General features: G+C 40.5%; 2 protein-coding genes across 3 annotated transcripts in view; one reads left to right on the top strand and one right to left on the bottom strand.

Annotated features, from left to right (window-relative positions):
• Nucleotides 1-1,051, bottom strand: part of DHX8 (DEAH-box helicase 8) — a 50,659-nt gene extending 49,608 nt beyond the window's left edge. Inside the window, exon 1 of the mRNA XM_039348187.1 lies at nt 919-1,051. Coding sequence (XP_039204121.1) covers nt 919-1,024 — 106 coding nt within the window. The 5' untranslated portion in view covers nt 1,025-1,051. The remainder of the gene's footprint in view (nt 1-918) is intronic.
• Nucleotides 1,052-1,301: 250 nt separating this feature from the next.
• MLX (MAX dimerization protein MLX) lies at nt 1,302-12,493 on the top strand. 2 transcript variants are annotated; one of them, XM_039348190.1, is made up of 8 exons: nt 1,302-1,439; nt 2,686-2,722; nt 3,269-3,358; nt 6,258-6,364; nt 6,545-6,644; nt 7,322-7,421; nt 7,823-8,024; nt 11,499-12,493. In XM_039348190.1, exons 1-8 carry the CDS (start codon nt 1,416-1,418, stop codon nt 11,553-11,555), a joined length of 717 nt encoding a protein of 238 aa, XP_039204124.1. In that variant the 5' UTR covers nt 1,302-1,415; the 3' UTR covers nt 11,556-12,493. The 2 variants fall into 2 exon arrangements, with proteins under 2 accessions (XP_039204124.1, XP_039204122.1); XM_039348188.1 differs by having other exon boundaries at nt 1,435-1,499.
• Nucleotides 12,494-12,942: the final 449 nt, after the last annotated feature.

A 12,942-nucleotide genomic window follows, 5' to 3' on the forward strand; every position in this document is an offset into this window, starting at 1 on the left:
TAGGACAGTTTCTCCTAAAATCTCTAATCTCTACACTTTTAAGTGTGTTCAGCTCCAGATTGTTCCATTGCATCAAAGGACAGTTGTTCAACTTCCTGTCTGTATGCAGATTCACCACCATCTTGAATGAAATTAATGACTTCAGTATTTTAACAGTACGCTTTACAACTTAAATTGGGATAGCGTAAATACTTAAATTGGGATAGCTAACAACTGCTTCCACCTCTGCCATTGATTAACAGAAACAGAGCATCACAATTTCTGTAAGCCAGACCATATAAATAGGGTGTACACAGTAGGGTCTATTGTCTCTGCTTATATCCAAGAGTATATGGAGGATGTCAGTGTTCTTAAATCTATTATCATGCAAGCAAAGTGAAGGTGAGAAACACCGCTTTCAAATCAGGTAATGTGGCAGCACTTAGAATAGCAAGAGGTGATCTGAGGTGGCCCTATAATCAAAAACTGCAGAATTTCTTTCAAGATTCTATGGACCTGAGACCTATGTGGCAAGGCATCCAGGTAATTACTGATTATAAGGCAGTTTACCTGACATGCTATGGTTACCAGATGCTCAAAATGCAGTTGTAATTTGACGCTATGTGAGGCTGCTTTATAGGTTTCCTCCGTCTTCTTCAGAACTAACCTTATTTTTGCGATTCATTTCTCCAGTAAATGAAAAAGGCACAGCTATCTTACTAGATTATAATTAAACGAACAACAAAGCTCTGCTGGAGGAGCAGCTTTACCATAAGAATTCACTGTGCGAAGAAGCAAAAGGCCGGGAAAGAAATAAGGCGGCGAAGAAAGACTAAGGAGACCGTCCCTCGGATGCCTCACAGAACCCAGGAGCAACGATGCCACACTACCGGTAGACTCTTTGCTTCCCTCCATTCCTGTCTAGTCCAAGGGACCCACCTAGATCCTTGTCGTTGATACCCAGATGATTGTCGAGCTCAGTGCAAACCTTGGAAACGAGCGACAGATACTCGAGCTTGGCGAGCTCCTCCGTAGGATCCGCCATGACGCCTCTAAATATCCTTCCCGTCTGGTCGATCTTCAGCAATAAACACTTCCGGGTTCCTTTCCTGCACGCGGTTCATAATGAAGGCTAGACAACCAGGCGGGTTCTATTTCAGCGGCGCCCTCCAAAGATCATTTAGAAGAAACCTCTGAGGAGGCTTTCCAGTTATATTCCCTCTCTTAGGCTGCCAAGATGAAGTTTTGACGAAATCCCGGACTTAAATGGAGATGCGAATCCGCAGTCACAGTAGCACGATTTATTACATTCGGGACGCAGAAGACCATAGAGAGTTAATTAGAGACCAAAGAAACTACTTCTCCCAGCATTCCTTCCAATCCAAGTTCCTTCTTCCCGGAAGTATGCTCCCCGAGCTTGATTGGCCGTTCTGGAGATGATACGTGAGCATGTGCCAAAGGTAGGGGAAAAGATGGCGGAGCCGTCGAGTGTTTCTTCGGAATCTCCTTGGGGAGGAAAAGTGAGCGATATGAGTAGAAAAAGCGAGGGACAGAATCAGCTGTCAGAGCAGACAGTATTTTTAGGAGAGATTTTAGTTGTTTGCTGGGATCCAGTATTATAAAGTAGTAGTGTAGCGAACCTCTGTGAACGTAGGAAGATTGCTTTTTCTTGCCGTGTTGAATAACCGTAGAAAGTAGTCTGTTTTGACTATTCTACCTTTTTGTTGCCTGTAACTGGGATGGGAGTGATATTTAGGCTGGATTCGTGCAATATGCTAGGCTAGGCTGAAAATAGCTGATAAATTAGTTTGGTTCAATGAGCAAATGTAGCCGGTGTCATTGCGCGCTGTTGTGCAAACTCTCAACTGGATTAATTGGGTACACAATGTTTAATAAGCCATGGGGTAATATGTTGTGTAAACATAGCTACTGATTTCTCAGGAATATTTTATGCCCAGATTCGTTAAATTTGATTTGTTGCATAGATAGCATAATAAAACTAATAACTGGACACTTTAAGATTCTAAAGAAGTTACTCCTAGAATGAATAAGATTGTTGCTCCTTCGATAGCAGTAGCTTTTTCTATCTCTAAAAATGAACTTTTTATTTGAGACTTTATTAACTGCACTTTATTAAGTTTTACTATCACTAGCATGCTGGATAGAACAGAAAAATGACCAACTGTGTAATTTATATTATTATATTTTTTTTGAGGCAAAGTATTGTTTCCCTCATATCCAGAGTTGGAACTTTATAACTTTTAATGTTGCAACATGTCATTGCTTCCTGTCTTGTTTCTCTATTGCAACAAATTGTGCAAGGGTAAGACTGAAGCATTTTAGGGGACTATATCCTTGCATTATAATTTAACTTTTTCCACAGTGATATTTTTTTCTGGAGGAAAATATAGAAAACGTTGGCTTAGTATTGTAAAAACATGCCTTAGTTTGTTGCTCAGAAACAGCCCAAAAACTGATGATACAAATTGGACTATTTCTATGTGTTTATAGGCAGCATTTACTTATTTTACATATTCAGTGTGAGATAATGGTACATCCATTGAACATAGCTCTTCATGTAGACCCCATGGAGCTTTAAGAGATGCTTAGGGGAAAGTATTTAATACAACACACAGCCTGAGTTATCAAAGTTGAACAATGGAAAAATGATCTTTTATATTTTCCCTTTGTAACATAATTCAACAGGTTGATATTTCTTATAATGACAACGGGTTGGATTCTGGTAAGTTTTTTTATCCCTTTATCATTTTCTTTCCCTGGTGCAGTTCTTCTATGAAGAATTCATACTAGGGAATTCACAAATTTTAGTTTAGTAGTTAAGCATTATTTGTGGTTGCTGCCATTTCTTATTTCCCCAAAGTTCTTTCACATGAGCAATATTCAAGAAGTGCATAGTTTTTGCTAAATTCATATTGTGCTTTGAATGAATTCCTAATAAAACAGTGAATGAATAGGGAAGGAATAGTGTCCTTGCCTTTAAATCAAAATGACAGAGAACCAATTGGGGCAAAGGGGGGGGGGAGGAAGAAAGGAGAAATGAGCTAATTTTGCAAATGATAATGCCATTCACTGATATTGAGTACTTGCTGACTAAACAAATTACTCTTCTGTATTGCATAATTGCAATCAATACCTATTAAAAACCTTGCTTTAAATATAAGCATTAGTATCCATTTTTAAAAGATATAATTTATTGAACTGCAAATTACTAAATTACTAAATTAAATTAATTTAGTTTGAATTATGAATACTTTTGCTTATCTTCTAGCACTATTTGTGGAAAACAGAAAAAAAGTGATGATTGTATCAAGAGCTAATAGTATTGGTTCTACCAGTGCCTCTTCAGTACCAAATACAGGTAATGAATTGCTTCCTTTCCTCTCAGTAAAACTCACTCTAAATATGTAATGAAATGTACTTCTGTCTTACCGTGTTTCCCTGAAAGTAAGCCTTGGTCTTATATTATTTTTGCCTCCAAAAGAGGCATTAATGTCTTATATTTTCGGTGACACCTATCTCACCTTGTGGTGACGGCACCAACAGCACCAACAGCCCCATCCAGCAGGAGCCTGCATGGCTGCAGGCCACTTCTGCGGCTGCTTGTGGCAGGAGGCTGCGCAGCACATTGCGCTGCTACCGCCACGAGGCAAGGCAGGTGGGGAAGGGGGTGGAGCTGTCCCACGTGCCCCGCACCCGCTTCCTTTAAGCTCCCCCCCCCAGCCAGGCCATTCCTTGCTCCTTTTCATTCCCCTCCCGAGCTGGACTGCCATGCTACTGTATGGAGAATGGGGGGGGGGTAGGCCTGGTCGCCCTCTGCCATTTTGGAGCCAGGTGGGAAGCTCTGCTGCTGCTGTGTGCTGCTGGAGGGGCTTTCTTTGCGCTTCGCTCCACAGATCATCTGCCCGGCAGCAGCTGCCTCCTCCACCAACTCTCCCGTGGCTTGCGCCATGACCGGGCAGTGCAAGACTCCCCTGCCGCCTCCTTCCATTGCTGCTACTGGAGAGAATGGAGAATGGGGAGGGGAACACTAACCTGCTTTCTAGCTCCGGCATGTTTTTCTCCTGCTGCAGGGAAACGGAGTTTGTGAGACTAAAAAAAGTTCAGTCAGACCTTCCAACTTCTCGGGAAGAGGGAGGAGCTGGGCAGTGGTGTGCCAAGCTCTATAGCAGCGCTGGGAGAAGCGGCAGGAAATGGAGCTGCCATTTCCAGAACGGAGAAGGGAGATGCGGGGCGATGCAGGGCAGCAAGCATGTGCTTTGCTCTGCATCACTGCGCAGAGCCGTTCCCTTCCCTATTCTCCACAGTGGCAGTAACGGAGGGCTGGCGGAGGGAGGTGGCAGAGGAGGCTTGTGCTGGCCAGTTTGTTTTGTCATGTTCTGTCTGTAATGTGTTTTCCTGACTTGTGTATAAGTTCCACATAAGATAGTGAGATGGGTTTGGATTTTTTTTTCTAAGCACATTTTACAGCTTGAAATGATCAAAGTCTTTTTATTATCAGTGAAGCATGTGCAAACTTTTATTAGTTATTCTTTGGCTTTCTCTGTTATTTAGTGTACACCAACAATAATGTTTTTCTTCCTTGGCTTTTCTGAAGTTACTTGGAACATCTAGCATTTCTCTTTCCATGTAATGCTGTAATCTGCATTGGATGATTCTAAATATTATTTTACTACCATGTGAAATTGAGGATAATAGAATGATTTGCATTCTATAAAGCATTCTTTCTTTGGTATTAGTATTTAGGTACACTTCTTCCAATCTATGCATCGATCTCTGGATTTGCTAGTATAACTTGTTTAGAACCTTGACCGATTCTTCTGTTGCTTACCATATTTTTTTAGATATCCCATCAATTCCTATAGCCTTATGACTTGGTAATGACTGGAGTGTTGATCTAATTTCCTATTTTATTACCAATGGTTCTTGTAAGGAGGGAATATCTTCCAATCAGGTGACAATGCCAAATCTATTTTTGTGTGCGTGCAAGACAAACCTAAGCCAATATACCTTGCTTTGTGAAAATTGCTAGCTGTAGATTTAGAAATCACAGTTCTTAACTATTATACCAACATTCTATAATTCTAAACATTTCCTGCCGCTGTAAAGTTTGGGTAGGCAAAAACTAAGTCCACACCATCCACAATTATTTTCAACAGATGTATCTCATGAATTTCTTATTGATACACGCTGACCTAATTTATAGCTATTGTAATAATTGTGCAGATACTGAACAGTTCAGCAATTCATCCACAATCACATAAACCCTCTGACTGATTTCTCCCTATTGCTTCCTGAATTATAGAATAGTTTTGTCTACCTAGTGTATTCCTTTATTTCTAAACACATTCATATTTATTATTGTTCCTCATCACCCTTGTCACTACCTAGATTTTTTAAAGACAGAATGGAGTAAAAAAAAAAAAAAAAATAAAAGTTATTTTCAAATTATCTATTGGGTATCCCTATCCTGGCATCCTAAAAGAGAATACAGGTAGAGAATGGAATAGCTCTTCCAACTGTATTAGTTATTCACAGGGGGTCTAGGGGGTCTTTCCTATTTTCTACTTTTGTTATTTTTAAAGGATTAATAGCCAGTGAAGTGTATTTAATATCTGAAAATGATAGGTTCCTTTTATTATGTTTCTCTTTTTTTTTCTGTTTTAGATAGGTTGCAAACCAGTTTATTCATTTATTATCAGATTATCTTCTCTGGTCTTCCACACGCTCCACCAAAAATCTTAGTCATTTTAAACAATGTTTCTTTTATTAATTAATTGTCATTGATTTGTGGGCTCCTTTCCACAATGGATACAATATTGCTGACGCCTACCTTATGTAGCATCAGTTACATAGAATTCTTTATGAATCTGTTTGAATCTTTCTGTTAAGTATCCCAAATAGTTTTTTATTTTTATTAAACAATTTGGTTCTTCACCTAACATTTCACTTAAACATTATATTGCATTAAGGGAAATAAGTAATTTTTCATTTGCAACTGAAAACTGAAGGAATTATTTTCTTAAATATCTATGCTGAAATGAAAGTGGCTTTTAGGGACTATTTTCTTATGTTATAAAGCTAAGGTCAAATCATTCCTCTTTTCCTTTGAAAAATAAATCTGAGGCTAAGCAATGCTGTTAATGGTTCTTAAATAGTCTTCTTTCAATAAATTGAAACTTTGATTAGGAAATTATTGGGAGCTCTCACAATGACTTCCCTTCCTTGCTTTGCCAACAAAGATTCTTTTCATGCCACAGATGATGAAGACTCTGATTACCAACAAGATACCTACAAAGAATCATACAAGGATCGCCGTCGCCGTGCTCATACACAAGCTGAGCAAAAGCGGAGGGATGCTATCAAGGTGAGAACATGACAAACCATATAGGTATGCTCAAATTCCTTATTACACAGCTTCCACTTTGGAAGAATAGGTAAAGAAAGATAGATTTACTGATCTGGTTCTACTGCTTGTATTTAATTTTCTTGTCACATAGGGTAGATTTGATATGTGAGTTGTAATGCTTTTCTGTTTTTTTAACAGAAAGGTTATGATGATTTGCAAGCAATTGTACCCACATGCCAGCAGCAAGATTTCTCAATAGGTTCCCAGAAGCTAAGCAAGGCGATTGTGCTGCAGAAGAGTGAGTAGGGCTCCCAAGATTATCTGTGTTCCTTGGCCTATGTCCAAGACCAAGATTCCCAGAAATTTGTACAGATTTCAGAGTATGCATTATATAACTACTATTAAATTCTGTAAATATATGAATCTTATTACTGTACTCTAACAAATAGAACAAAACAGAATAATCACTTTTCTGATTAACATATTTTATTAAAAGATGTAAATTTATGGGAGATATATAGTGGCTAGATTGTTGCAGAAATAGAACGGGGAAGGAGGGGCTACTCAGATGATAAGAGACAGATTTGGAAATGTGTCTGATTTTCAAATAGACTAATATTGAGCTAGCAGTTGTTTAATTCCAGTTTAAATCTTTTGTCAGTTTAGCCACTCTGTGCATTTGATAGTGACCTATAGCTGATGAAGGCTTATGCTTTTTAATTAAAATTTGTCTTTAACAAAAAAAGTTATAAAAAGTATAACTAGTTTTTTGCCATCGTACATTAACATGGTTCTCCAAGAACATATTAGTCTTAGTGTTTATGAATCTACTTAACTCTGTCTTCATTCTAGGGAATGGAATGGCAACTTTAATGTAACAGAGCTTAGAAATATCTGAATAGCCAAGTGTTGGCTGTTAGGCTTTGAAAAGACTTAATGATTCCTTTCTAAATTGTTGATTTCTCTGCTACCCAGCCATTGATTATATTCAGTTCTTGCACAAAGAAAAAAAGAAGCAAGAGGAAGAGGTATCCACTCTCCGGAAAGATGTGCTGGCCTTAAAAATCATGAAAGTGTAAGTCTTGTGCATTTGTATATTGATGTGATATTAGACTAAGAGCAGGAAGACCTATGTTTTAACTATCTTCAGCCATAGATAGTCACAGGGTGACTTTCTTAGCTCAGTCACAGCTGTGGTTTTCAGGAAAAATAGGAAAGAATGTTACATATGTTACCTTGAATATATATGCCTCCAGGGAGGAGGAGGAGACAGACAGACACTTTTAGTTCAACAGTACATTCCATTCTGTCTTTGAGAAACATTTACTCTGTAATGTGGTCATCACTTATTGTTCCAGTTCTTCCATCCTGTCCTTGAGAAATGTTTACTCTGCAAAATGATTATCAATTTATTATTCCAGATATAATTATTCCATGTTTCCTGCTAAGTTAACTAATCACATATATGCATTTCAGAAACTATGAAGACATTGTTAAAGCTCATCAGGACAATCCCAGTGAAGGAAAGAATCAGATCTCTGACCAAGTGAAGTTCAATGTTTTCCAGGGTATCATGGACTCCTTGTTCCAGTCCTTTAATGCCTCAATTTCTGTGACAAGCTTTCAGGAGCTCTCAGCTTGTGTTTTCAGCTGGATAGAAGAGCACTGTAAGCCTCAGGTAATTCCAGAACATAGAACATATGGCCAATAACACATGTAGGAAAAATATTCTTGATTTGCTTGTTGAAGATTTCCTGGATTCAGAGGTAATCATATAAAAAATAATGTGGATATCCATTGCTGTCCCTTAAATCAGGGCTTTTCAACCTTTTCACTGACTGTACCACTTTTAGGATATGGCAATATTCGAGGTGTCGATTAGCAAGGTGTCAAAAACTTGATGACCAACCCCCCCCCCCCGAAAAACCCTGTTCAAAGTTGCAATTGCATTGAAATGACTTATGACCATTTTTCACACTTACGACCATTGCAGCATGCCCAAGGTCATGTGATTTATATTTGGATGCTTGGCAACTGATTCATATTTATGATGGTCACACTGTCCCAGAGTCATGTGATCCCTTTTGCAACCTTTTGACAAGCAAAGACTTGATGACCCCAGTCAAAAAAGGAAAAAAGTGATAAAGTACAGGTAGTTCTCGACTTACCCCTGCAGCTCCTGAGGACTTTCTCACGGCAAGTCCTGCGTTGTGCTTTTGCTCGTTCCCTCCCCCGCTACACTTGGCTAGGCTGGGCAGGGCTGCGTACCACCTGCCAAGTGCCAATGGTTTGAAAAGCCCTGCCTTAAATAATAATAGTCAGTTTCTCTGGCTGGTTTTTGTGCTGAATAAACAGCCTAACAGTGACAGATGATCATGTTTTTCACAGAAAAGTACTCTTGGCATTGTTTAGGACAGGGGTGTCAAACTCAATCTCATTGAGGGCCGCATCAGCATTGTGGTTGCCATTGGGGGGCCGGGTGGGTGTGGCTGGCATGGGCGTGGCCTACTGGGCCGGGTGGGTGTGGCTGACACAGGCGTGGCCTATTGGGTGGGCATGGCCAGCTTGATGTCACTCACGTCAGGGGCACCTATGTGGGCCTGGGGCGCATCTGAGAGTGGGGAGGAGTGGGTGGGACCGGGGCGAGTGCAAGGGCATGGTCCACTGGAGGAGCCTCACTGAGCCTCAGGCTGTACACGAGGTCAAGCGCCCAGCCCAGTCCTTGAGCTCCCACGGCACCAGAACCCCACAGCCCTGCCTAGCCTAGCCTTACTTCCCTGAGGGGGCGCCCAACTGCACTTACCTCCTCAAGGCTACTGCTGTTGTGCTCACTCTCCTTGGCCAGGTTGCTCATGGTGGGTGCATCAGGACGAAGTGCGTGGGTCAGAGGGAGGCCCGCTCTCTCTCCATGCGAGGAAACCTGGCTTTGTAACCAAAGCATCCTCAGCAATAGGATGGGAGACCAGCAGGGGATGGCAAAAGGGCAACAGGGCTGAGGGTGGCCAAGTGCTAAGGCAGGACTTCCCTCAGACCCTCCCTCTTATTCTGATCTCCCTCCCTCCCTCCTCTCCTTTCTTTCTTCCTTTCCTTCTTTCTTTCCTTCTTTCCTCCCTCCCCTTCTTCCCTGCCTCCCTCCTTTTCATTCCCATCTCCTTCTTTCCTTCCATTACTTTCTTCCTGTTTCCCTCCCTTCCTTCCTTCTCTCTGTGCCCAGGAAGGGACAAGGGGAGGGGGAGAGGTTGGCAGCACTTCTCTCAAAGAATAAGAGTTGGAAGAGTTGGAACACTGCTATCATGTCACCACCCCTAATCCTTTTCACTAAGCTAGACATGCCCAATTCCCACAAACATTTGTCATTATGTTTTAGCCTCCAGCCCCCTAATCATCTATGTTTACCATCCATTTAGACCAGATGGTCCCCCGGTTTGGTTTATAGAACAGTGGCCATGAGCAGAGCCTTCTCAGAGACAGCACCCCCATTATAGAACTTTCTCCCAAGGAAAATATGAACAGTGCAACCCTCACCCGTTTAGAGGCAACTCCAAACACTGTTCAGCCAGGCATATGTAGAACACCACCACATTTTATGGTCAAACAGCACTAAGTAAATTACTACTACTATTTTTCTTTCTTAAAATATACACTTTTAATATTGTCTTAAGCAGTTCTAGTGATGCTTTACAATAGCTATCTTTGAGAGTTTTCTTGTAAACCACCCTGGATTTCTCACAAACTTTTAATTTCAAATTAGATGTTGATTTAATAAATTAGGCAGAAGAAACAAATGTTTAAATACATCTAAATCCCCACAGAACTACTACCTCCTAGGCGCATACTGCAGAGAAAATAAGGCATTGCATTTCTAGCCAGCATAGCCACAGGATGATGGGAACTGTGGTTCACAACACCCAAAATATATTAGTTTGGATAAGGCTGGATTAAATTATAAAAGAGCAGATGAAGGGAAGTATTTTTGTCTCCGACAAAATAATTGGGGGGGGGGGAATTGACGGCCTTTTAATTTCAACTCACACCAATTCCTAACTTCCCATTCAATCCAAAGAGTTTTATTATTGCCCGGATTTTAGGGATGGGAGGAGGCAAGAATAGACCACAAAGCTAATCTGCAAGTTTGCTCTCTCGCCTGCCTGCACACCACCTTCCTGTGTATGTGCATGAGCACATGTGTGTATGTTTATGAGACAGATCCCCTTTTTTGTAAGTTTGCTTACTCTGCAACGCTCCCTGTTTCCACATTTTCGCTTCCCTGCTGGCTCAATATCTCAATCTCTCTCTCATACACACACACAGATTAATAAAAAAGAGAAGGGGGAGAAAAGTGGAAGCTCTTCTTTTTTGTAAAACCTCGGCTTCCACCTCCTGGCTCTCTCTCTCTCTCTGTCTCTATCATACACACACATAACACACAAACACACCCTTCCTGTTTTCTCCTGTCATCCTTTTCCTCCAGCTGCACCTGAACGGAGTGGGAAGAAGTTAAAAAAAAAGAGAGAAGAATGGGAGAAGCTCTCCTTTTTTGTAACATCTCGGCTTCTTCCTCCTCCTCTTCCCTCCTGACTTTCTCTGTCTCTCTCTCTGACACACAGAAACCCTTCCTGCTTTCTCTTTCTTCTCACCCTTTCTGGCCTGGCAAAGCAGAGCCACGTAAAGAGAAGCCCAGCAAAGTGGGGCATGGCTGGGTGTGATGGGGTTGAGCTGGGAGGGGTGGGGCGGGCTAAGGCAAATGAGTTGCAGCTACTGCTGCACACCACCAGGGCGCCCAGCTGGGTTGGGGTGGGCCAGAGCAGGGCAGGGCAGGCCGGTCTCTTGCCAATTCTGGGACAGCCCCGGCGGGGGGCAAATCTGGGCCCTGGATCCAGCCCGCGGGCCTTGTGTTTGACATTTCTGGCTTAGGAAAAGAAAAATAAAAGATTTGAATGAAAGCAGCATTTTTTTTCATGAACTTGCTGCAATGCAGGTGGTATAAATTTCATTGTTATGCTAAAGTATTGAGAAATTGCCCTATTCAGACTTCAGAAATAGAAAGGTGATTGATGATTTAATTCAGGCAGAACTTTATATCTACTATGTTTTTCAGAGGATAGATTATACCAGAAAGAGTTTGCTATCAACTTAGTCTCTTTTTCCACAGACCCTGCGAGACATTGTCATTGGTGTATTGCAACGACTGAAGAGCCAACTCTACTAATCAAAAAGAAAGCTTTGAAGGGGCCTAATATAAGTAGAAGATATGGCCAAAAAGCTTTATTCCTTCCAGTAATTCCATTTCAAGCTTTTTTAGGGCTACAGATTGGATTTACCTCTGGAATTCCCTGAATTTATACTGCAAGCTCTTTAGATGAGCAGAAAAATAATCAGTTCTCAATTCCTGGAGATTGCTTGTTGCCATCTCTTTTTCAAGCCTTAGCTCCACACGTTCCTATGCATTAATGTAACTGATCTAATAGAAAGATATTTACAATATACAGGGTTTCACAATGAGCCAAATTCTTTTCTTAAATTTGCAGAAACACCGGACTTTCTCTTCACCTCAGTTTGGTAAATACTTTTTCTAAATGCCTAGATGTTATATCCCAGGTTTGGTTCAAGGAGCAGAAGTTAGGTTTAATTATTATAAAACAACTGTTTTATATATTACGGTGGCTTCATGTAGCATTTATCTTGGGTTAAGGGCAGAGAACCAGGGAAGTTAAGCAATAAATTGACTTCTTTTGTATAATACATAGGCCCTAGCCTAGTAAGTCATCAAGCAACAACCTCCTGTTGTGTAGCCAATCTCCAGCTTTTTAAAATTAACATATGCAATCATTATTTGCCTTCAATTCTATGGATTAAAAATCTGAATAGGCTTATCAATTATGTTGTAGTAGCAATAAAAGGGAAAATATCTTTTAGTCTCTTGCAGCCTTGGTTTCTAATAATACAATGAAGTAAATTAAGCCAACTCCCTTCTGCAGCTCCTTTTTTGTTTATTTTTTGCTGTAAAGGTGGGTCCACTGTCTTTTATAGGCATTGATTTCTGGATCTACTGCTGGTTGGTGGAAAAGGACATTAACTAAGACAAGACCTTGCTATTTTTTTATTATGACATGCAGTTCTAATAAATTTGCTATGTGGCTGAATGACTTTGTTGGCTTTGCTTGATTTTATCTAAAATATTTTAGAAGATTCTGGACCTGGGTATTTAGGTTGAAATTATTCTAGTTACTTTGTGGTAATTGTATAAAATGCTAGTTTCCAGATTTTGGGGGGGGGGCTATCCTTTTCATATTATTTTGGATTCTAAGTCATATATAATGATCCGCTGACATTTTCAGGTGGGAATGTCCCACAATATTGGTTCTTATTTGAGGAGGGGTCAGCAGCTTTAAATGTTTAAATGGGTGTATTATACATCTGGCTTAAGGCATCAATATTACATTTAGCAAAAATAAAGTCCTTGTGCTACTGAAAATTTGTATTTTCCTCCCAAACTTTGGCAACATGATCTTGTAGTGAGATTGCCAGTCACATGCAACCATACAGGAATATGCCTAATCCAATAGCCACTTGCCACCTTTTTAATGCCAATTTTC

The sequence above is a fragment of the Crotalus tigris genome, unplaced genomic scaffold (genome assembly GCF_016545835.1).
Source record: "Crotalus tigris isolate CLP2741 ecotype Arizona unplaced genomic scaffold, ASM1654583v1 scf7180000018124.1459596, whole genome shotgun sequence".
In the NCBI taxonomy this organism is placed as follows: domain Eukaryota; kingdom Metazoa; phylum Chordata; class Lepidosauria; order Squamata; family Viperidae; genus Crotalus; species Crotalus tigris.

Excerpts from the sequence above, each read along its gene's own strand:
- MLX (XM_039348188.1), top strand. The coding sequence starts at position 1,452 with ATGGCGGAGCCGTCGAGTGTTTCTTCGGAATCTCCTTGGGGAGGAAAA. Across the intron at positions 2,723-3,268 it reads TGACAACGGGTTGGATTCTG|CACTATTTGTGGAAAACAGA; the intron begins GTAAGTTTTTTT and ends CTTATCTTCTAG. Across the intron at positions 3,359-6,257 it reads CTCTTCAGTACCAAATACAG|ATGATGAAGACTCTGATTAC; the intron begins GTAATGAATTGC and ends TTCATGCCACAG.